The following is a 24,368-nucleotide window of genomic DNA, read 5'->3' as shown; positions in this document are numbered from 1 at the left end:
CTCAGAGGACAAGCCAAAGACCCAACAATGTCCAGTATGAACCTATTATCTGCCCTCCAGTATTTCTCCCATCTCATCACATCTTTGTTAGTTTTGGAACGTGCTGGGCATGCTCCCACCTCAGTACCCTTGCTGTTCTCTGTGCCTGGAACATTTTTTTCTCCAGATAGTGTCATAGTGATTCACCCATCACTGTCAAGACCTTGCTCAAATGCCACCTTCTCAGGGGACGCATTCCCTGCCCACTTTCCCTGAACCACACATACCCTCCTAAATTCCTCTCTCCCCCTCTCTGCTTTATTTCGATCTTGGCACCTTTGCCTTCCCAAACACTTTATACCTGATTACTTTGTTTATGGTCTGTCTGTCCTCCCATGAGACCCCCTGGAGCTCAGGGATTTTTGTGTTTTGCTGACTGCAGCACCTAGAACACAGCCTGTCATACAATAGGAGCTCAGTAAGTATTTGCTGAGTGAATGAACGTAAAGTTCCATTCATGCACATATGCATTTTTCAAGAGAGAGTGAGAGGGTCCATAGCATTCACCAAAGCCTCAGAAGGGTAGTCTACCACCCAAGGGTCTCCCAACTCCCCCATTTTGGGCCATGTTGGCCAAGTAGATTTACCTTCCAAAGAGGCCGACTTAGTTGGGGCTATAGTTATTTCCCAGAAGAAGTAATGAGTCGGGCCCTGGTTTATTCACCCGTCTATTGTAAAGTGGGTTAGGATGAATCAGTCTCCCTGCTTATCCATTTGACTGTAGTGAGAGGTGGCTCCGACTCCCTCTGTGATACCTCAGTTCATAACCGGTGGCCCCTAGAGCCTGCCTCTTCCCACCACCAAGTAAGTAAGTTCTGCCTTGTAAGTTTCTGTGTCGTGCCTTATATCTTTCCAGCTAAAGTGGAAACTTCCCAAGGACAAAGAATCATATTTTCTTTTCTAGGAACAGGCAATAAGAAGATGCACACTTACCTCAAGCAGCCCTGGGTTCAAGTACCAGCTCTGCCAACTATTGGCTGTGTGACCAGAGATGAATTCCTTAACCTCTCTGTTTCCTTCTCTAAAATCTGGTCTAGTAAGAATAAATTCTTCATTATGTTGATGGGGGGATTTGATGAGATAGTGCATGTAAGTGTTCGGTACAGGAGGATAATGAGCATGGAGCTTGGTGAAGTGAGGGATTGCAATTAACCACACAACCAATATTTACTGAGTGCCCACTATGTGGCAGGCTCTGTGCTAGTGACTGGGGCGGGGGGAGTAGGTCAGGTGCTGTCTTATGTGAGTTAGCTTCTTTGTGGGTACAGCAGAATGGCATCAAATGGCCTGCTTCTGACTCTACTTCCTTCGCACTGCTGTGGGAGGCCTGTGCCTGATAGTTCCAGCATCTCTCGGGTCTTCCTCTCTAGAGGCAGAGGAGAATGACAAGGAGTTGTATGGTTCTGAATTGTGAGAAGCCCTGTAAAGGGGAAGCACAGGATGCTTTGTGGGGGGAGGACGGGGGCAGGGGGGGGGGACTGGAATAATGGGAAGGGTGCGGATTTGAATCTGAGGGGTTAGAGTTACTTCTCTGTGATTTACTTTGCCAGTGACTTGCTACAGGCACCTGAGGAGCAGCAGCTGGGACCCCACCTTCCACCTCTCCTACACCCCCAGGCAATTGGAGCTTGTTCCCTAGGAGGGTGCTGTTAAGCTGGAGGTCAGAGGCCCTGCCCTTCTGGGACCCTGCTGCACACACCCTCTAGTGGTCATAATGCAGCTTGCGCTAGGCTGGATGGGCCCTGGGAATCCAGACCTTGGACTCACTGTCACTGCTCTTTCCTTCCTGATACTATCTCCCCTCAGAGGCAGTCTTCCCGTCAGGCTGTCCTAATTGTGGTAACCACCTCCAGCATGATTCCTATTCTCATGTCACAGAGGAGTACCCCAAGGCTTCGGAGCTGAGATAGCTTAAGTAGGCTCAGTACTGAACTTAGGCCTGGATGACTCTGGGTTCAGCACTCTTCAGGCTCATCCGGCTGGCACCCCACCCCCCAATACCACATCTCTGGGTGAGCAAGAGCTGAAGCCATACTTGATCCGAGTTAATGCCCAGGGGAGAAGGCTGCTCTCCCAGGAAGGCCAGCTGCTTCAGACTCCACCTGACATCCCTCAGAGCAGTCCCTCAGGAACCCTGCAAAAAGAAATGCCATAGTATCCCAGGGAGCTACGGGGATGGAGGGGGAAGAGCCACAGTTCAGATTTGCCCCCAGCGGTAGGTGCTGAGCATCTGTGGAAGCTGATCGCCCATCTCCTGCCTGCTGTCCCATTTCCTTTGCTTCTCATTATGCACACACATACCCTTTCCCCAAACTGGCTGGGTTCAAATTACGCCTCTGCCACTAACTACAAGCTTGGGCAAGTTACTGAATGCCTTTGTGCCTCAGTGGTCTTATCTGAAAACCGGTGGTAACAATTGTACTTACCTCCAAAGCTGTGTTGTATGGAGTCGGGGGCCTTTACCCCATAGCACTGATTCAGCAGGCCAAATGGATCACATTATGAAAAATCACTGCCCAAAGGATGTGCTCTGACCTACATACCTCCTTCTAGCTGTTAGGGGTGAACATCCATACTAGTTTATTATGCCCCTCTGTTTTAGTATTTTAGCACCCTCAACACTATTTTCATTTCAACAGCAAATTGAAAGGGCAAGTTCCTGTGCCTCAGTTTCCTCATCAGTAAAATAGAGATAATAGTACCTAATCAGGGTTGTTGTGAGAATTAAATGACTAAAATCTTTGTAATGTTTCCAACATCGCCTTGCCCATAGTAATGAGTCTATACAATGAGCTATTATTATTGTAATCAACAGCCAAAACAGCAAATACCCTGATAAGAAAAATACTTTACGTTACATTGAGTTTCTCCTTGTATTTTAAGATGCATTAATTTCCCTGAGGACAGGAAGTGACTTAAAGGGGCTTCTGGGGTGTGCCCCCCTTCCCATTACCTTGTCTCCTGGGTACTGGTTACACAGGTATTGTGTTCACTTGTGAAAAATTCATTCTGCCGATCGCTTGCGATTTGTGTCCTTAAAATGCACTATCTCGTATAGGATCTATATGCGTCTGTGAAGAACACAAGGCAGGCTTCGTCCCCATTTTACAAACAAGAAATTGAGGCCAAGACAACAATTTTGATTTGGCCAAAGCAGTAGGGGGGGAGCCTCTCAGTACCGTGCTCCATTCGGAAGAGCAACTGCCTCTGCCAGGGAGCGCGGTGCGAAAAGTACCTGGCTCCAGGTAAAGGTCGCCAAAAGGCTCTGAGCCCTTCCTGCAAGTCCCCCTCCTCCCCCAGTGTTCACAGGCGCCGGGTCGGGTGCTCGCACAGACGCATACTCGCTGGGCCAGCTCGACGCGTGGGCACCCGGAAGGGAAACCCCCAAGCGGGAGCCCCCGAAGGCGCCCAGCCCCGGGCCAATGGGAGTAGCGGAATTTCTTTCATTCAGTGAGGGGCCGGCCTCCGGCTCCTGCCCGGAAAGGGGCGGGGCGCCGTGCCGGGGGCGGGGCCGCCGTGCTCCGGCGAGAGGGCGGTGCCCGCCCCGCGGTCGGGCCAATCGGCGCCGCGCCCGGAGGGGGAGGGGGGACCAGGCCTTTTTTCCCTCCGCGCGGGACCAATCCGGACTTTACAAGCTTGAACTTTTGCCACCCACGGACGAGCGAGCGCGCCCGAGGAGGTACCCCGCCGCGCCGGCTCCAGGGCCTGGAGCGGCCTTAACCCTTCCCGCGCCGGGCCCGCAGCCGCCGCCGCGCCCCCAAGCTCGTCCCTGACCCTGCAGGACCCCGTCCCCATTTCAGTGGTGAAATGTCGCTGGAGAAAGCACGACCTCTACCCACACCCCTCTCCGCGGTGCAGAGAGGAAACTGGGGAAGGGGGAGGAGGAAGCATCAGCGCTGCGGGGGCCGGGAGCGCTGGCTCCGAGGGAGGGCTGTGGCGACCGAGAGGAGCTCGGCCGGCGCAGACGCTCCCGCCTCTACCCCACCCTCAGCAACTCCTTACCTCGGGCCCCTGCGTGCGAAGCGTCCCACGGCAGCCCGTTTGGCCCGGTACAGCGACCCCTGACTTGGCTCGGGAGGTGTGGAGACCTCGGCCATCATCCCACCACCCCACCAAACCAGCACCCCCTGTTCCTAAGAGACGCAAGCCAGTAAGGCTCACACGCACACCCATTTTTATTAGCTTTCCCTGTGATGGAGTTTGCATCAACTCTAACGTGCAGTGTGTGTTTGTAAGTTTGTGCCCCAGCCAGAGATAGGCAAGGCGCCCCATTTGCGTCCGAGACTCGGTGGGTTCGTGGAGCTCTCGCGCCACCGGCCCGTGGTTTGTGTAACCGTGTGTCGTGTGTGCGCGCGCGCGTGTGCTCGCTCGCATCCGTGCCCGCGGCGCAACGCGAGCCCGAGAGCGGGCGGTGGGGGCAGTCCGGCCCGGGCGGGGGTGCCGGGGCGAGCACGGGGCGGGGGCCGGGGTTCGGCCCGCCCCGGGAGCCGGCCCCTCGGAGCCGCGGGCCCTGCAAAGGGACGTGTTCTCCTTTAAGAGTTAAGAAACTTGAAACCTTGTTTGCGCAACAATCAGCGCCGCGGAGCCGCCAAAGTGTCTAGACTGGCATATGATGGGAGGCAGCCAATGACTCCGCGGCGCTCCTCCGGGGGCCCTCCGTGTGCGTTTGAGGAGAACAAAAAAGAGAGAGAGAGCGAGCCGAGCGGGGGAGCGAGCGAGGGAGCCGAGCCGAGAGAAAGAGCCGCCGGGCGCTGCCTCGCTGGACTTCGCCGGGACCGCGGGGCCACCGGGAGGCACTTTTTGTGGAGGGGGGAGGGGGAGCGACCTCTGCAGCCGCGGCGCCCGGGGCGTCCGAGCGCCGTGTGGGGTGGGCTGCGACCTCTGCCTCGCTGGATTGCATTTTTAATTAAGGATTCCCAGCAGCTCTTTGGGATTTTTACAGTTTCCACTCATGTGTTGACACTCGCGTTTGGGAGAAACTCGCTCTAAGTGCATCTAGCGCCTGGGACCTGAGACGGAGTTGGCCTTTCATGCATGCAATTCCAGGGATTTGGGGTTTGTTTGGGGTTTCTTTTTCTTCCTTTTTTTTTTTTTTTTCCTTTTTGCAGGGAGTAAGACGAAAACTCAGAGTATCAACAAGCCTGCCTTTCGGATCCTGCAGGAAAAGCCCATGCAGTTAAGCGCTTGGGTTTTACAGGCAGGACTTCCCAGGCACATTTAGGGGGTTCGGCGCGAGCGCTTTGTGCTCATGGGCCAGCCGCGCAACTTTTGAAGGCTCGCCGGCCCATGCGGGGACTTTTTGGCGGCGCGCCGCCTGCGGTCCCCCTCAAGCGCCGGGGCTGGAGTTGCTGAGCAGCCCGGCCACCGGGGTCCATGTAGCCGCTGGCCGGGCGCAGACTTCGGCTCGGCGTGCGCGTGTTCCCCGCCGGCCCACCCCGGCGAGCTCCCTCATGTTGCAGCCCTGCGGCGCCCCTTCGACGACAGGCTGTGCGCGGTCTGCACGGCGCCCGGCGGCGGTGCTTCATGTGGGGCTGCGGCCCGCGCAGCCGGCGCCTCGCTGAGGGAACGGACCCGCGGTAACCGGAGACCGCCTCCCTCCCACCCCCGGCGCCAAAGGATATCGTATGTTCAGGTCCAAACGCTCGGGGCTGGTGCGGCGACTTTGGCGAAGTCGTGTGGTCCCCGACCGGGAGGAAGGTGGCGGCGGCGGCGGCGGCGGCGACCAGGATGGGAGCTTGGGCAGCCAAGCTGAGCCGGCCCCGCGGGCACGAGAAGGCGGAGGCTGCGGCCGCTCGGAAGTCCGCCCGGTAGCCCCGCGGCGGCCCCGGGACGCGGTGGGACAGCGAGGCGCCCAGGGCGCGGTGAGGCGCCGGCGCGCGGGGGGCCCCCCGAGGCCCATGTCGGAGCCGGGGGCCGGCGCTGGCGGTTTCCCGCTGGACGTGGCGGAACCGGGAGGCCCGGGCTGGCTGCCCGAAAGTGACTGCGAGACGGTGACTTGCTGTCTGTTCTCGGAGCGGGACGCGGCGGGCGCGCCCCGGGACGCCAGCGACCCCCTGGCCGGGGCGGCCCTGGAGCCGGTGGGCGGCGGGCGGAGTCGCGAAGCCCGCTCCCGGCTGCTGCTGTTGGAGCAGGAACTCAAGACGGTCACGTACTCGCTCCTGAAGCGGCTCAAGGAGCGCTCGCTGGACACGCTGCTGGAGGCGGTGGAGTCCCGCGGCGGCGTGCCGGGTGGCTGCGTGCTGGTGCCGCGCGCGGACCTCCGCCTGGGCGGCCAGCCTGCGCCCCCGCAGCTGCTGCTCGGCCGCCTCTTCCGCTGGCCCGACCTGCAGCACGCGGTGGAGCTGAAGCCCCTGTGCGGCTGCCACAGCTTCGCCGCCGCCGCCGACGGCCCCACGGTGTGCTGCAACCCCTACCACTTCAGCCGGCTCTGCGGGCCAGGTGAGCGCGCTGCGCCGGGCGAGGGACGGGCTTGGGCGCGGGGTCCCCCTCCGGCCCCCTTTCGTGGCCGTTTTATATCGCACACCTCGGGTGGGCAGAGCTGCGGTGCTCCCGCTCCCGTGGGTGCCCCTGGGTGGTGGGAGCTTCAGTGGAGGCGCCTCAACCTGGTCCTATCGGGGAGGGGATCTGGGCACACTCATCAAATGGCAACTTCATCAAGGCACCAGCAAACTTAAAAAGGGTCACGGTGGAGTTTTCTTTATGTAGCTTCAGGCTCCAACTTTACAGGGAGAGGGTAGGCCCTAGGAGAAGCCAAAGATTGCGAGGCGGCCCCTCATTTACCCCCAGTCTGTGCTCAGGCTGTAGCATTTGTGTGCATACGCCTATACCTAAGCTGTACTTTCTTACCACCAAGTGCAAGTATATGTTGTGAAATTGGGTGTAGACAATTCGTGGCTTGAGTCAAAGTGTTTGTAAACTGTCCCACTTGTTCCTTTGTATACTTTGGAGCAAAGCTTTTTCAGGGTAACCCCTCTCAAGGTGGATACCACCCTCTTGGCCTGATTGCTTCCAGTATCCCTTGGGTGTTAAAGGTGAGGGCTCTCCATCATCATCATTCTCAATTCTGTGTCCAGTTGAGGGTCCTGGGGGCATTTATGAGTAGGTGAAGAAGCCAGGTATTTTATTACATCTGAGGAGTGCTCCCTGTCTTTGTTCCCTCCCTGGGACTTCCTGCACACACATACCACCCCCAGCCCAGCTTACCTGAGGATGCCTGGGTGCTTTAGCAGAGGTGAGGACAGGTGGAGGTTCTTAGCAGGCCAGAAGCTTGCAGGAACACACATTTTAACCTGTAGCATCTTTGAGGTGTATGCATTTTAGGGGGCTTTGGGGGTCCTGCAGGGGTGTGCCTATCAGAGAGTTACAGGCTGTTGGATGTTGGAGGGCTCCGAGTTTCTCCAGTCTGGTTCCTCTGGAGTGAGTGAGCACCCAGCCTGAGGGTCCATAGAGGGTCAGATCACAGGTCTCCTGACTCCCAGCGTGAAAGGGAGGGGTGGGCCTATGAGTGTGCTTGGGGGTAGTGGCTGAAGGGGAAAGGAAGGTGCCTCAATGGTGGTTCACAGAAGGGGGTTGGTGGTGAAAGGCAGCATTGACCTGGCAGCCCTGCTCCCCACATGGGTTGTCATTCCAGGCCTGATTCAGGAGCTTCGACTGTCCCTGACCTGTGGCCCATGGCTTTCTGTGCCCCTTGTTCCTCTTTCTCACAGCATCCCCTGGAAGTGGCTTCCTCCCTTCTGCTAGCCCCTCTCCTCTCTGCCTCTGGGAAGGGGGCCCTATCTGTGGCCACCCTGTCCCTCAATGGTCATTATTGTTTAGTGGCAGATAATTGGTGGGGCCCACTCTGCTATTTTAGAAAGTCCTGGCAGGTATTTTCTCTCTCACCATGTCAGTCTGCCAGCAAATATTTATTGAGCACTTATTCTGTGTCAGGCACCATGCTGGATGCAGTAGCAGAGAGAGTGGACGTATGAGTAGGATCCCTGCCCCCAGGGGAGTTGGGGTGGAGATGGGGGGAGAAGGGCCAGGTCAGGGAGTGTGAACTATCAGCACTATGGGGTGTGTATGTAACAGGGCCACCTCCCGGAGCACCTTTGCTCTAACCTGGAGCAGGCCTTTTAGAGAGTGGGTAAGGGGAGGTGGGCGTTGGGGAGAAGAGGGGCAGCTGAGAGTCAAGATGCCAGCCAGGCAAGCTCAGGTGTGTGGGTGGGAAGGGGGGTTGTGAAAAAGCTGGGGACAACAGATAGGACCCACCCTTACCAAGGACAATTGGTGGGTTGTCCCTACTCCTCGTCTGAGAAGTCATCTTGGGTGTTGACTTGAGTTTGGTGGACTTGGGCAGATACACGTTGAGGGACAAACTGCAGTGGGATGGTGCTTAACCACAGACTTGGTCCTAGGCTCGGCTTGGCCAGTAACAGGACTTGACCTTGGATGAGTAACCTACCCTGCTAGTCCCTACTGGTCAGTGGGGGTGGCTCCAGGAATATTCTCCACATCTGATTCTAGAGTAAGCACTGGCATTTGACTCCCTTCCTGCCCCCAGAAGGAGGCACTATTGCAGGGGCCATGTCTATTCTCCTTTCTCTTCTCCAACCCAAGGGGCCCCCCTTTTAAGCCATCCTGGGGGCTTCTGGGAGGACTGATGGTCTTGGAAGAGTTTCCAGGCTATGTCAGGTGGACCCTGTTGCTTCGTTCCTCTGTCTAATGGCATGGAGACTGGGACTGAGAACTGGGGAACCCTTTACTGCCCACCCCACCCCCACCGGCTGGCCGCCAGCCTGGCTCGCAGAGCTGGGCGGGTGCATAGCTGGAGCTCAGTCGTGCGAGTCCTGATAAGGAGACTGCTCCTTCCAGGGCTCTGGGGGAGAGGGCTGGGGCACTGGGGCAGACAGACAGACAGACAGCTAGAGAGTCACTGGAACACCCAGCAGGCCAACTGAGGGGCACCCACCCGGTGCCGGTCACCTCAGTGCCTCTAATCCAAACGGATCCTCAGTGACAGGAAGTCCCTTTCTGGGCAGTGCAGACCCTCGCTGCTCAGAGCAAACCCTGTTCCATCTGTAACCTCCTTTGGCACATTGGGGCCAGTTCTCCTCTTTGGATGTCTTCCCATCTGTAAAGTGGTAAGGGTAGACAGAAGCCCTGAGGTCTGACGGGCAGATTTCAGGTGACACTGGCCTACCTCCCCTGCCCTGCCCTCTCCCTCATGGCTTGTCTCAGAAAGTTGGTTCCTTCTGCCCAGCTCTGGTGCTTCCCTGTCCCCCGTGGGAGTCAATCCCTAGCACTCCCTCCCTCTTCTGTGTCTTTTCTGTGTCTTTCTGTCCAGGGAAAAGCCAGCTCACTGAGCTTGGTGCCTATGTGGACGGAAATGTGGAGAAATACTTTAATCACAGTTCCAACCTGTGTTTATAGAGCTCCTTTCTCCCGAAAGTATCCATTAACTTTGGAATAAATCTCCTGCTCTTTGCTTCACCACTTTTTTTTTTTCTGTAATTATATTCAGTAAATTACTATTATCCAAATTGCGCCAGGGAAAGAGACAGAGTGAGAGAGAGAACTTCTAAATGACTGTAGGAGGCCGCCTAGGAAAACACAGGGTTCCCAGGCCAGGACTATAGGAATTAGAATGGGCTAGAAAGTTTTCCTTTTATTTGGCCTGGCATTATCCCTTTGAAATGAGATCAATTTCAAGTTGGGCTTCCAAGCCCCCGCCCCACCCCTCTGGCCTGCCCGCCCTGCTCCTTGGAGCTCCTCCTTGGAGGTGAGGAAGGGGTGATAATGTGCAGTTTGCCTCTTGCTGGCGCCAGCCGGCTGCGCTGTTTATCTGGCTGCCGGGGGAATCTGGGCAATTAGGCTCCACCGGCCTTAAAGTGCCAGGAGCTCCCTTTTTGTGTCTCCCACCCTAGGGCTTGGGGTTGAGCCTATGGCTTCTGGGGGAGGAGAGGACAGGCCCTGGGAGGCTACCTCCCCACCATCAGCCACCACTTGGTAAGGTGGAGCTGGGAGGCCCAGGGAGGTCATGGAGCCTTTCCTAAGCAAGATGCTGAGCTGCAAGGATCGGGGGTGGAAAGTAGTGCCCCAAATGGAAACTTTATCAGCCCCAGAGAGAGGCTGTGAACTCTTCTGGCTTTAGAATGAGGTAGATCCCAAAAGGCCAGGTATCCTCTGGGGGCTAAGCAGAGGCAGGCTGGGCTGAGCTGAGCTGAGTTGAGCGTTAGTCTCCTGGTACTTGCTGCCCCTGGCTGACTGCTCTCTCACTTTTGAAGAAAGTTGGAGGAGATTCCTGAAGTTGATGCCGGAGGCTGGATGTCTGAGGGGACTGGAGCTTCTGATCTTTCTGCCTGTCTTTCTCCTTCTCCCTCTCCTTTTCTCTCTTTCCCATTCTCTCCCTCCCTCCTCCATGTTCATTTCTTTCATTTAGGTCTGCAGGACTCTAAAAGTTACTATTTTTTAAAAATATATATATATTTTATTTATTTTTACAGAGAGGAAGGGAGAGGGATAGAGAGTTAGAAACATCAATGAGAGAGAACCATCGATCAGCTGCCTCCTGCACACCTTCTACTGGGGATGTGCCCGCAACCAAGGTACATGCCCTTGACCGGAATCGAACCCGGGACCCTTCAGTCCCCAGGCTGACACTCTATCCACTGAGCCAAACCAGTTAGGGCTAAAAGTTACTATTTTTAAAGAACACAACTTTTACAAGCACTAAGCTTCTAAGAAGGGTGGGTACAGAGGGTCTGAGGGCAGCTCACACCTTTCTAATCTAACCTTTTGTTTTACATATCAAGTGTCTGACTTGAGTGCCCACCTTGCTCACCTGATTTAATGTCTGGAGCTCCATTCTCCCAGACCCATGGGACCTGGATATATGGAAGTGGAGGTGCCAGTTAAAGGTCACCCAGGCCTGGCCAGTGTGGTTCAGTGGTTGAGTCCTATGAACCAGGAGGTCACAGTTTGATTCCCAGTCAGGGCACATGCCAGGGTTTTGGGCTCCATCCCCAGTAGGGGGCGTGCAGGAGGCAACTGATCATTGATTCTCTATTGTCAGTGTTGTTTCTGTCTCTCTCCCTTCCTCTCTGAAATCAATTAAAAAATATAAATATTTTTTGAAAAGGTTACCCAGTATTGTTCATAGCATTATTCCTAATAGCCCAAAAGTGGAAACAACCCAAATGTCCATTAGCTGATGAATGGATGAACAAAATGTGATATAGCCAATGAAATGTCATACAATGGAATACCATTCAGCCATAAAAAAGAATGATACGCTACAACATGAATGAACCTTGAACACATAATGCTAAGTGAAACAAGCCAAGACACAAAGGTCATACATGTGTACAGTTGTGTGAAATGGAGAGGAAGTAGATTATTTTGATTGCCTAGCATTTGGAGTTTGGGGGTGATGAAGATGTACTACAGTTGGGTAGTGGTGTTCGTCTCACAACTCTGAATATATTAAAAACCACTAAGTTGTATACTTCAAAAGAGTGAGTCTTAAGAGTGTGTGAATGATAATTAAATTTTTTAAGAAAACATAACTTGATACTGGTCCCCAACTAGCCTCCCCCTTTGTTTAATTGAAAGAGTAACTTCTACTTTTCTATGTGGCCTTGGGCTGGTCCTTTATCTTGCTGGATCTCAGTTGCCCCGTCTTTTAAAAGAAGTTGAGTTGGGTGAACTCCAAGAAGTTGAGTAAGGCAAACCTCTGACATTCTAATTCCTCCTGCTGGGGGTGAAGTCTGTAGGCCTTCATTCTTTTTCACTTGCCGTGTGTGTGTGTGTGTGTGTGTGTGTGTGTGTGTGTGTGTGTGTGTGTAAGTGAGTAATTAGCTTCCAGTCCCCACAGTTGTTACAGTTCTGTGCAAACTGCTTTGCTGGTGCAAATGGGGGCCTGGGAAAGTCTTTCCCGAGATCTCTGCCGTTCCCTGCCAGCTGGTGTGTCAGACATTTCAGGTTTGTAGATGCTTTCTGTCTCATTCATGTCGTTAGAACCTGCCACCTCAGGTGTGGCCATGGGTGGTGGGTGTCACAATTCAAGGTCCAGGTGGCTCCTGCAAGAGACACGGAGGTTGATGACTGACAGAGGCTTGATTCCCACCACTGTCCACTGCTGCTAAGGTTCACTTTTGGGACATCTCTGGGGGCAGCTGTACAGAGCCTCCCACCTGGTGTGGCCTGGGCTCAGCCTTTCAGATTTTTGCCAAAGGAACCCTAACACAGTAATTGCAGTCCTTCTGATAAGTTAGTGGGGTACTATGGAAAGGGCCTGAGGCTGGGGGTCAGTAGACCTGGCTTCTGGTTCTGGCTGTACAACCAGCTCCCTATCTGGCCCTGAGGGAGTCACTTCCACTGCCCAGGCCCCAGTCTTCTGTACAGTGGGAGCACCAGCCTCAAGTCTCCTTCCCTGGGGAACTCTAGCCCTACCTGTGTTTTGACTCTTGTCCTGAGAGGCTGGCTCTCACTCAGGTGTGGTCTCTAGCCCCTCCCAAGTCCTGAGGACCAGTAGATGAGGTGACTCCTACTGAAGGCAAATGACTCCCTCCTTCAGTCCTGGTGGGGGTCTCCTGTGATCACTTTGGCCCTTACGTCCTCCTTCTCCACACCTTTGTCCACTGATGCCCCCAACTTTACCATTGTCCTCATAACTGTTGTCTTAGTCCACAGATGCTTACTGAGCACTTTCTGTGCGGATGATGTGACTTAGCTGGGGTGAAGGGGTAGAAGATGGGGTGCCTTTTGATTACCTGTCTCGTTGGGGTGGAGAGCAGAGTCAGCTTGGGCTCAAATCCTGGTTTTACCATGATTGGCTGGGGCACACGGGGCAAGTCAGTTTTCTCCTCCGTAAAATGGGAATATTGACCATTTTGTCTCTGTGAAAGGATAAGATAAAAATAAGTGCCCGATGAGCAACTCTGTACCTAAGGTCCAAGAGAATAAAATACAATAAATGAAATTGAAGATGCCTGGCATGGAGGAGGCACAGGGTAGGCTTTCAGCAAATGTTTGCTTCTCTCCCAGTAGCTACTCCATGATTCACTTTTCCTTCTCCCTAAATACTGTCCACAAAAGATGCCCTGTTTCTAGACCTCAGAGCCTTCACTTTGTTGAAATAATTTCTGGCTGGAAAAGCCAGGGTGGGGAAGAGCTGAAGCTGCATAGGGTGTATGGAGCAAAACAAATGCTCCTACAGCTAATTGTGCCTTATTATAATTACGAAAAACACTTATTACCCCTTGTGTCATTACTGATACCTGCCTAATAATAGTTATTACCACTTTACTACCACTGAGAGTTTGTTTTCGTTTGCGATTTGATGGTGTTTAGCTTCATTTAGGGAAAATGAAGGGTCATTTCATTCATGCAAATTGTTACTTAGTTTAGCAAATTGTTACTTCCCCTAAAGCAAGAGGCTAAGGAATTCTTCTGAAGACAAAGTATATGTTTTTAAGGAGGAGTATTTTAGGCAAATGAAAGGAAACCAAAAGAAAAATACCGTAGACAATAAGGAATCACACAGGGTCTGAGCTGGAAGGCAGTAGAGAGCTTGTGTCCCACCCCTTTGCAGAGTGGGGGCACTGTGGCCGAGGGCTGGCAGGGACTGGTGTAAGGTCTCACATCTAGGTAGCTGGGTTTGGCTTCTCGGGTCCCAGCCAATCTTGCCCTCCTCCTTGCCCCAAAGAATGCTACTTCTGATGCAGCTTGTTGGGAAATGAGCTTCTATGTCTGAGACTCTGCACTCAGACTCAATTCTGATTAGAGTTGCCAAATTTAGCAAATAAAAATACAGACTGTCAGTTAAGTTTGAATTTCAGGTAAACAACACATACCTTTTTAGCATAAGTATGTCCCAAATATTGCGAGGGACATACTTATACCAAAAGCTATGCCACGGAAATCCAAAATTCAAATTTACCTGAGCATCTGGTATTTTATCACACAACCCTGGCTCTGGCTTTTCTCTGCACCTGTGTTTCTCATTACAATAATAACTGTTAAGTGTTTGTGGAGGTATTTTTCCACAGTACCAAGAGCTGTACGAAGCATTTTATATACATTATCTTCTTTCACCCACCTGGCAAACCTGGGAGGTCCATATGATTATTGTCACCATTTTATTTATTTTTATTCTTAAGAAGTGTTTTTTTATTGATTTTTTTTTTTTAAGAGAAAGGGGAAGGTAGAGGGAGAGAGAAACATTGATTGGCTGCCTCCTACATGCCTCCTACTGGGGATCGAGCCTGCAACCCGGCCACGTGCCCTGACTGGGAAATGAACCAGCAACCTTTTGGTGCACAGGACCATGTCTAACCAACTGAGCCACACTGGCCAGGGCTAGTGTCACCATTTTAGAGCTGAGGAAACAGGCTCAGAGAAGTAAAGTAACCTGCCCAAGGTTGCACAGCCAAAGGTGGCAGAGCAGGGATTGACCCCAGGTCTGGACCCTATACCTGGGCCTTACTACTGAGCAATGATGTTCCAGTGGATTTGGGTAGCAGAGGTGATGGGAGTAAAGGAGGGTTTCCTGTGAGCTGGGTTTATTATAGGAGGGAATCAATAATCAATAATCTTGTAGAAGAATCCCAGTGTGACCTTTCCCACCCTGGCAGTGACATGCTGTCTCCTGTCTTCCAGAATCACCACCACCCCCCTACTCTCGGCTGTCTCCTCGTGACGAGTACAAGCCACTGGGTAAGTGTGTCCTTCCGACCCTGGGGGAGGTATGTCCATCCCGGGTGCCCCTTCATTCCAGCGCCCAGCCTCCGAGCCGAAGGGCTGGGGGGCGGGTGGTGGGGGGAAGCTGGCCTGGCTGCTTCTGAAACGGGGTGAAGTATTACAAACACACCCTCAGTTGGGCTGAAGCAGAAAGCCTCTCCAGTGGGCTATTTACGTCTTGAAATTCCTCCGCTCATCATTAACCTCTCTGTGACCTTTAAACATGGGCCAGTGGGAGATGAATGGGTTTGGATTTAAGCATCTCATTGGAGGTGGGTTGGTATTTGTCTCTTTTCCTTTCTCTCCCTCCCCCAGTCTTAGATTATTCTCCTTTAGTGAGTATTAATTGTTACTATGACAGATAGGTTGAGCAAGAAGTCACTGTTGAGAGGAGCTATAGGTTTTCCCCCTTTTTAGGCCAAAAAGTTCACCTGGGCAGGAACAACAGTTGGAACTTCTAAGAAAGCACTTGCATTGGTACACAAAGCCGCTGGCCCGGTGGTCACGCCGTTTTAGACAGGTCCCGTTCAGAGGGAGAACGTGTTCTCTGCAGACCTTGGGGCTAGATGAGCAGCTTGTGTTCTGTGTCAGTGTGTGTGGTTCTGAAAGTAGAGATGGCTTGTTTCCTGGTCCTCCTGTTTCCTCCAGTGGAGAATCCTAGTGGTGCGGTGAGTGAGTTTGGCCTTAATAGTACCAGGAGAACAGCTTTGTGACCCCGACAGTTCCCATGGGACTTCGCTAGGCTTTAAAAGTCAGATGGCGTGGCAGTGATGCTAACACATTCCCACAAGTGACCACAAAAAGTGTGTTTTGTTTTGTTTTGTTTTGTTTTTTGGTAAAGGCTCTTCTCAATAGCGTGTGTCAGCATTCTCTGGGAGGTCCCGTCTCAGTGTCGTCGGCTCTCAGGCATCCAGCCCCGTTTTCCTTCCAGGCCCTCCTGTGGAGCCACAAGTGCCCACCAGGTCCCTCCAGGTGTTTGACCTCCTCTGTCCAGGAGGACCAAGGGTGTCCCATGATGGTGTGTGAGTCAGAGGCTTAACGATAGCAAGTTCCTCGTTGTTTTTCTTGACATACCGTCATCCCATGGATGGAGGAGCTTTATTTAGTTTTCTGGCGAACTGGAAAGGTCATCTGATTGGACTCTGTCACTTCATAGACGGGGAAATAAACTGAAGGATAGGGAGGGCCCCCCCAGCTAACGAGCATCAACCCAGGGCCGCCCTCTTTTCAGCTCACGGGTTCCCCATCCTTCCCTCACAGGCTTGTCTCAGCATTCCCTAACATCATTGCACTAGTCGCTTAGAGGGTCCCTAGTTTCATTAGAAAAAAAACACACCCTCAAATGTTCTTAGTAAAGTAGTAAACTCCGTTTGAATGTCAAGGGTCATTGCCCGGAGGAATTGTGGGTTAGCCCGCGATGAAGCACCAAAAACTGGAGGCCGCTTCGCCCTGCAGAGTGACCATTTGGAAGTCAACAGGTGTCCTGGTTATTTTACGAATGGGGCAACTGAGGCCTGGAGAGCGGAAGTGACACTTGCCGGTGGTCATACAGCCCAGGGGTCTGCAAACGACAGCTCGCCATCTGTTTTTGTATGGCTCGCGAGCTAAGAATGGTTTTTACTTTCTTAGATGGTTAAAAAAAATCAAAAGAAGAATAACATTTCATGACATGTGAAAATTGTATGAAATTCCAGTTTCGGTGTTTGTAATAAAGTTCTTCTGGAACACAGCCACACTCACCCGTTTCCACATTGTCTGCGGCTGCTCCCACACTGCAGTGGCAGAGGTGAAGAGCTGCAGCAGAGACTGTGTGGCTCGCAGGTCTGAAAACACGTACTATTGGGCCCTTTGTAGAAAAAGTTGGTGACCCCTGATTTTGCTAAGAATGGAGGTGTGACTTGAACCTGGGGGTTCCGACTTCTAGCCGGGTCTGTCCTTGGGGCTGGAGCCATGATGGAGGTGGGGAGTGTTCTTTTTCTACAACAGCCCGAAGACACTTAGACTTCTAGGACCTCCCTAGAAGCACCAGATGTGAGGGTTTGCAGAGTGCATTATGAGAACTTACTAGCTGCAAAAGGTAGAAACTGCCTGTTGTTGTCACTCTTGTTGTTTCCCAGGAGTGACAAAGCTGTCTGTGTTAGTTCCACAGTGGTTCACTAAGAAATGGGGTTCAGCCTGTGGTAATGAATCTCGGGGCGCACACTTTGGGAACATTCAGTATTAAAAGGAACAGTCTTTTAAGAAGATGATCCCACTGAGGTGTTGAGGTTATTTTTTCTTTTAAAGAGATTTTTCCATCTGTCCTTATTTTCCTCCAGACACATTTTACCGGCAGATAACTTTTTCATGCCCTGATAAATAGTCCAAGTTATTTTTTTGTATTATTTTCTTTTCCTTGCATTGCTGCTTTTTCATAAACAAAAAGTCAGTTCACTTCCAAGCCTCTGTGATCACATGATTCCAAAAACAAAATAAAACCCAGAACACCCAGTCAGCATCTGGCAAGTGGGAAATGAAAAAAGAAAAAAAAAAAAAAAAGAGGCCAAATTGGTTAATGTTTCATCTTCCCGCTCTCAAGCCATGTGGTAAAAAGAAAAAAAATGTCCTGCAGGATCGAATGGAATCCTAGCTAGCAAGGGCCTAGGCTAACGGTTTGGCCTTAGGAATCCCCAGCTTGGGTGCCTCTCTTGAGCCAGGTGGGACCAGCTGAACCAGACCTGGGTTGTGCTGAGTGAGATGATGAAAGTGCTGCAGGCCTCCCAGAACATGCCTCTTCCAACTCCTGGACAGGCCTGTCCCTTAACAGGGACCAATACCCTATCGCTGGTAGCAGGAGGCACAGGCCCAGGAAAAATTTTCCAAGTCTGCCTGCCCCAAAAGGCATTGGCTTATTAAGCTAGCAGCTCAGTGTTCAAGAAAAAAAACGTGCAAAAGATTTTCCTTTTCCCATCTAACAGCACTGCAGACCGGGGAAAACAAATAATGCACGCCATATGAAGTACTTAAAACTACTCACACAAAAATGAACACCTTAAAAAAACAACGGTCCAGGCATTGAAAGTCGCTCTGTGAGCAGGTTGGAATGTTAGGGAGTGGAGGAGGGGAGAGGAAAAAAAGTTAATCTGGGAGCAAATGCTTGAGCCCTTAATTAGAGGGGTGTGAGCGGGACAGAGGGAGGATGGCTGGTAACTTGTTAAAACAGTTTCCCCAGCTCCAGCGGGAGGAAGGAAGGAAGGAAGGAAGGAAGCAAGAAGGAACAACTTCAAGAATTTTAATGGTTGTAATTAAGTATAGCAACTATGAATTGTTTAGGGGCTTAATTTAACCGTACCCAGCGAGGCTCCAAGTTGCTACTTGCTCAGTCCCCTGAACTTGGGTTATTTCTGTGGTCAGAGCAATTGCAACTTTTTCAGGTGCCAGGGCTGCAGTGGTTGGCATTTTCCAGAAGAATTCCAGGGCTGGCTGGCCTGGTCTCGTACAAGTATGGGACAGGGTTACAGAGTGGCATCCGTTGGGAGGGACACCCTGCCCTTTGCAAGCACTTGCGTGCACACACGTGCACACAGATGCACGAGAAAGCCGGGACGGGAGGCACATCCCACAGCCAACTCAGTTTTCTTTCTCCTTCCTCCCGTAGATCTCTCTGACTCCACATTGTCTTACACTGAAACGGAGGCCACCAACTCCCTCATCACTGCTCCGGGTGAATTCTCAGGTTGGCATTTTTTTTTCTTTGCACGCTGCTGTTGCGTTGAACTTCGCAGAGGGGGACAGGTGGGAGTGGTGCTGGATGGAGGCCCTTTTGATATTCCCACTCCTTTTCTTTCCCGCTTTCCTCCCAGCCCTTAGATGGGAAGACTGCCCATCTCTTCATCACTGGTGTTCTTGGGGTTAAGAATGAGACCTAAAGATGGTAACCTAAAATGTCTGTCGATCCACGTTTTAACCGATTGTCTCTACCTTGTCTTGTGGAAGTGAGTAAAGCCCAGTACAGCTCTTCATCTCTCATTTTAGCAAGGGATCCTGTTCTCCCAGCTGTTGGGAGGCAGCAAATGGATGTGTTTGTATACATTTCTCTACATGGGTTTCTCCTTCCATCCCCACTCCGGGGAAGGAGCTATGTGAAGGGTCAGAAGGGGGGGAAATGGAGTGGGTGGAACAAGCTTTCAGGAGGGTCTGGTAAGGAGGGAGTTTGCCAGAGGCCAGTGGTTTCCCTGTCTTTCCTTGAGCGGTGGAGGCGGGGCTCCTTTGCAGAGAGAACACTGGTTTGGAGCTCCCACCCCTTGCAATTAAGAGTTGGCCATAGGGACATTCCAAGGATATCTGAGTCAAGCTTTCCATAAGAAGTAAGAGGTTGGTGGTGACTTGGGGGCATAGAGGGCCAGGAGGGACTTGGGTGCCGGATGTCTGTGGGACCTTTTGGGACAGCTGGGCCTTGTGGCCTGGCCCTATGCTCCATGAGGTGACAGCCCCCCAGGCTGGAGCTTGAGGGCTTGAGGGCTTCTGTCTGCATCTGAGCGGTCTTTCCTCTACCCACGCCCAAGTCATAATAGCTACCACAGTGACCAGAGCTATTCAGTGTTTACTTTGGGGCATGGCCTGTACTTGGGCCCTTTATCTGTATCCTCTCAGAATAGCAGTAAAGGGACTGGGCCAGGGGCACCTAATAGCAGAACCATTTGTCACTGTGCTCCTAACCACTGTTCTGCCTTGTCCCCCCACCCCCTACTTTTCTGCAAGGGCTGAATGTACCCCGATAAACTGAATTGACACACAGTTCTGTCTGTCATTCTTGCCTCATTCTCCCCATGACTCTTCATGAAGCTGGCCTGCCTGGCTACTTACCATTTGCAGACCCTTCCCCATCCATTCTCTGTTCCGTCACAACCATGGGAGACCGTAAGACTACATCAGTTTCAAGGATAAAGAAACTAGAAGCTGGAGCAGGAAGTGACTTGTGGAGGGTCACATTTGGAGACTCAGGACACCGTTGGTACTGGGGTCTAGGTCTTCTGGATATTACTTGCCTTTTGGTTTCTGGTGGTCCCTCTAATTGGGTCACTTTGTTTTCTTCTCTGCCTTTTGGCCCTATTTGGTTATGCTGCCTTTTCCTAACCAGATGAACACAAGGAGTGAACATTTTGGATGTTAGGGAGTAGAGGAGGGGGGAGAGATAAATCCATCCTTTTTCCTCTGTGACTGTGGGGATGAAAGCTACATATAATTCTGAAGAAGAGGATTAAAAGTATGTCTGACTGCATGTGTCTGTGTCCCGGACAATCTTGAGAGTGGGTGTAATTTAGTGGATCACAGTAGCATTGGTTGGATGGATAGGTAATTTTCTGACATCCCCCTACCCTCTGTCATTAACGGTGGAAACTCCAGTGTGTGGAAATGGCTTACAGTTCACGGTGTATTCAGAGTCATAGACTCTTCTTTAAAATAGATATTTATGTTTGATTTCAGAGAGGAAGGGAGAGGGAGAGAGAGAGAGAGAGAGAGAAACATCAATAAGATTCATTAATCGGCTGCCTCCTGCAGGCCCCCTCATGCAGGCCCCCTACTGGGGATCAGGCCGGCAACCCTGGCCTGAGTTGTGACCTGGAATCAAACTGTGATCTCTTGGTTCATAGGTCAGTGCTCCACCACTGAACCAGTGCGGCCGGACAGTCATCGTCTCTTGGTCTCTGTCTTCCCAGAGTGGGCCTGGTGTGTAGCCGGCTCAGCAGGAAGGAGCAGACTCCATAGCATCTGCTCGAGGCCCCTCCCCATCTGGTTCCCAGGAGAGAGCGCCCTTTGGAGGCTGGGGGATCTTTGGAGACCCTGGGCCATTGTGTTTGGCTGCCTTTGGGGTCCAGTGGGTCCCTGTTAGTTATTCCAGAGCAGTTTTTGGTCCTGGCCACTGAGCAGGCCCCTGCTGCTCTCTCCCGTGGGCCAGAACTTTATGGTTCTCATGAGAAAATTTGGCATCCAGTGGCTTTGTAATTCTAAAGGGGTGACGGAACTGGGGAGGAAGTTTGGGGTATCTGATGGGGGAATGATTGAAGGGGGTCTGGTGGGCTTTTGTCTGAGTTCCAGTGGTCCCAGTAGGCCAGTGGCTTTCCCCATTGTGGTCATCGCCCCTCCCAGGTTTCACTTCACCGTTCAGCTTTCCAGTTTACTTGTGCTGTGAGGGTCTGAGGACTAATGGACTGGCACTGCCCTGCCTCCAGGGAGGTCACAGACTTGGGGCTTGGTGGCTGTCACACTGAAGCACAGGCTCAGGTTGGGAAAAGGCCCAGAGCTGTGTTGGTCTCTGGATGGTGAAGGCTGGAGTCATCCTGCAAAGATGGAATGCAGGGTTGTGCCCAAGGGCAGGGTGGGAGGCGAGGTGAGAAAGGTGAGGGGCAGAATGTGTTGGGCTGGGGCCAGGGCCAGGGACAAGGTGTCTGATATTCAAGGACAGATATTACTGCTGTTGGTGACAACTGTTGACATGTATTGACACTCACTACTTAGCACTTTGCTAAGTGCTGGTCATTCTTCATCTCCTTGACTCTCTCACAACCCTGAGACTCAGATGCGATTCTCCCTATTTTATAGGTGAGGAAACTGAGGCTCATTATTGGGCCAGCTGCCCAAATTCACAAATTAGTAAGTGGTAATTGTGGGATGGGAGCCTGAGCAGTGACTGCCCCGCTCTCCCATCCTGAGGGCCCTGCCTAGCATTCTACAGCAAGGGTCCCCATCCCCTACTGGGAGACACACCCTGGGGGGCCATATAGGTGATCAGAGGAGCCTGCGGGCAGCCAGTCCCAATTTTAGTACCAAGGATGGGGTGAGGAGCTGGCTGGAGGCCCGGTCTCTGTGCTCTTCAATGTCACCACCAGGCAAACCTTGCAGACCACCCAGAGCACTGCCTCCGCCCCTAAGCTGCCCAGCCCACTCTGTCTCCCTTTGTCGTGAGAGCTTGCCCCTTCTCAGTGCCTTGGGATGGGTGTGCTGCCGGGGTGGGGTGTTTGCAGCCCCACGACAGAGCTGCCCTTGTTTGTCTTGCACAATGACAATCCAGCGCCTGGGTTGGGGCTGTCTATTTTTATCCAGTCCAAGGTCCCTGCTTCACTTTCCTGTCCTGTTGTTGAGGCCACTTTAGAAGGAATGGTGGGAATTTTGAGGCTCAGTCACAGCCAGGCAGGCAGGAACTCATCAGCGGGGGGTGGGCAGGGCAGGGGTGGCAGACCGGAGACTGTCTTGTTTCAGCTCTCTGCTGAATGGTTGGCACAATATTCTCATCTCCTATCTATATCACCCCCAAATTTAAATCGGAGAGCCTTGACACTCTGGGTTCTTTGCCTAACTCAGGGCCTGGGGCGCTTTCCCCCTAAAGGTCTGTCTCCTCCAGCCATCTTCCTCTCTGTAAAATCTCCACCCCTTTCCTATTTCCTTGATTTCAGTTTAGTTCCGGGAGGAAAAGCAAGATTAGCTAGTTAAATTCATACTAAGGTGTAAGTGGCTGGTAGGCAACCCTCATTCTGAGCAATTTAAAGGCAGAATACGCCGTAATTCAAAGAATTACAGGATGAAGGGCCATGTGGGAATGGCCATTCTGAGGAGGGCTGAGGGAAGAAGGCAGGTTCTCTCAGCTCTTCAGTGCTCTAGGCTAGAAGAACAGAATGAGCAGAACACAAGGAGCTTTGTGCTCTGTGAGACAAGGAGCAGCTAGGCCAGGCTGGCTGCTGGGTGCTGAGTTATGGGTCCTTTAATGAGAGGCTGCGTAGTGGGGCTGCTTTAGAAGCTAGACCTGCCTGACTCCATGGTGGTGGTGCAGGCTTCTTCAGGATCCAGTGACTTATCGCTGGTATCCTGTTCTAGTGCCTATTGGGTAACAGTTCCAGGGCTTTATTAAGCACCCATTGTGTGCCAGCCATGTTGTAAGCTGCCTGTCATGCGGACTGGGCTGTCCCTTTTGCTGACCTAGGATGTGTGTACCGGTATCTCAGTCCTTGCAGCATGCTGGTTTCTTTAGAGCTGCACCAGCAAGGGCAAACCCTCATTTTAAAGAGAAGGCCTGGGGAAGGAAGGGAGCTATGCAGGAACACATGGAGAGTGGGGTCGCAGCTGGATTTTCTCCACCACTCAGACTGCAAGTTCCTTGAGGGCACAGATCCTTCTCTAGGATTCTTACACTGTGTAGATTGACAGAGTTTGGGAACAGAGGTGAGGCGAGGTGAGGAGAGTGGCTGAGGGCCACACAGCAAGCATAAGCAAGCAGAGCCAGTTTACAACCTAGGTGACTCCGTGCTGCCCACCCACCTGCCACCTCTCCTCCCAGTGGTCCCTAAACAGGTACCTTTTGGGGTCGATGCTATCTGATGTTCATCTTTAGTGCCTACAGGAGCTGGGAGAGGAGTGTTGATGCAGTATTGTCTCCTGCTGCTTCCCGATGCTACGGCCCCAGCCTGCTCTCCTCGGATGCCCTCATCTAGCAGACCCTTGAGCTCTTAGCTCTCCAAAGTGTTCAGTTCAGTTCAGTCAGTGTGTGCTGAGCCTCTAGAGCAGTAGTTCTCAACCTCCTGGCCCTTTAAATACAGTTCCTCATGGTATGACCCAACCATAAAATTATTTTCGTTGCTACTTCATAACTGTAATGTTGCTACTGTTATGAATCGTAATGTAAATATCTGATATGCAGGATGGTCTTAAGCGACCCCTGTAAAAGGGTCGTTTGACCGCCAAAGGGGTCGCGACCCACAGGTTGAGAACCACTGCTCTATAGCAAGGTGGACCGAAGAGCATGGACTGTGCACCAGAAGGCCCTGGGTTCAAGTCCCAGCTGTGCCTTTTCCTATTGTAGGACTTTGGGGCAGCCAGGCCCTGTGTTTAAGTCTGGGGGCACAGAGATAAAAATTGTATCCTCTCTGCCCTCAAGGTACTCAGAGACAGGTAAAGACAAACAATAGTAATGAGAAGTAGTGTAACAAATGGTCCAGAAGAAGGGATTAGTGATCGACTGGGTGTGGTGGGGAGGTAGACCAGGAAGACTCCCTGCAAGAGATGACATCCAAGTTGGTTTTTATGGGATGAATAGGAGCCTACCAAAGAGACAGGGTTTGGGTGTGGGAGATGTTCCAGGTCCAAGAAATAGCACGTGCGAAGGCCTGGAGGCGTGAAAGCAAGCCTGATGTTGAGAAGCCAAAGGATGTCAGACGGATTGCAAAGCAAAGCACCAGGTGTTGGTGGGAGACAAGGCAAGGGGAGGCCAGGGCCTGGGCAGTATCTGTTAAAAACTGTAATACCCGGAGTGCACAGGTAAGTGTCCAGCTCGGTGAATTTCTACAGACTGATCACACCCTGGACAGCATTGCTGTGCATGACCATACTCAGTCCTGACACGTGAGAGTGCTCCTTGCCTGTGGCCTAGGGCCGCTGCATGTCCAGTGAGTGGGCAGGGGGTAATGTTTTAGCTAAAAAGAGGGTTTCGTTTGGTTTTGAAGGGCAAGAGGGATGTTTTGCCTGGAGTTTGGCCCATCCGGTGTCCTGACACAATCAGATAAGAACCTAGATCAGTCCCCCTGGGTTAAGAGCTGCCCTTTGGATATGGCCCATACCCGCTTTCTTTACCTCCCAAG

At 52.3% G+C, this 24,368-nt stretch overlaps 1 protein-coding gene and 1 long non-coding RNA gene across 3 annotated transcripts in view; one reads left to right on the top strand and one right to left on the bottom strand.

The window, feature by feature from the left end:
* The window catches only part of LOC308519504, a 112,949-nt gene extending 109,543 nt beyond the window's left edge, over positions 1-3,406 (bottom strand). Inside the window, exon 1 of the long non-coding RNA XR_013995995.1 lies at positions 2,993-3,406. This is a non-coding gene — a long non-coding RNA (uncharacterized lncRNA). The remainder of the gene's footprint in view (positions 1-2,992) is intronic.
* A 1,443-nt stretch (positions 3,407-4,849) lies between these two features.
* The window catches only part of SMAD6 (SMAD family member 6), a 79,044-nt gene continuing 59,525 nt past the window's right edge, over positions 4,850-24,368 (top strand). The window contains exons 1-3 of one of the 2 annotated variants that reach the window (XM_081089336.1): positions 4,850-6,477; positions 14,680-14,736; positions 18,398-18,475. In XM_081089336.1, coding sequence (XP_080945462.1) covers positions 5,664-6,477; positions 14,680-14,736; positions 18,398-18,475 — 949 coding nt within the window. In that variant the 5' untranslated portion in view covers positions 4,850-5,663. The remainder of the gene's footprint in view (positions 6,478-14,679; positions 14,737-18,397; positions 18,476-24,368) is intronic. The other variant, XM_081089337.1, reaches the window with a different exon arrangement.

Source organism: Myotis nattereri (assembly GCF_964212035.1).
Source record: "Myotis nattereri genome assembly, chromosome: 1".
In the NCBI taxonomy this organism is placed as follows: Eukaryota; Metazoa; Chordata; class Mammalia; order Chiroptera; family Vespertilionidae; genus Myotis; species Myotis nattereri.
This window is presented reverse-complemented; position numbering and strand designations above follow the sequence as displayed.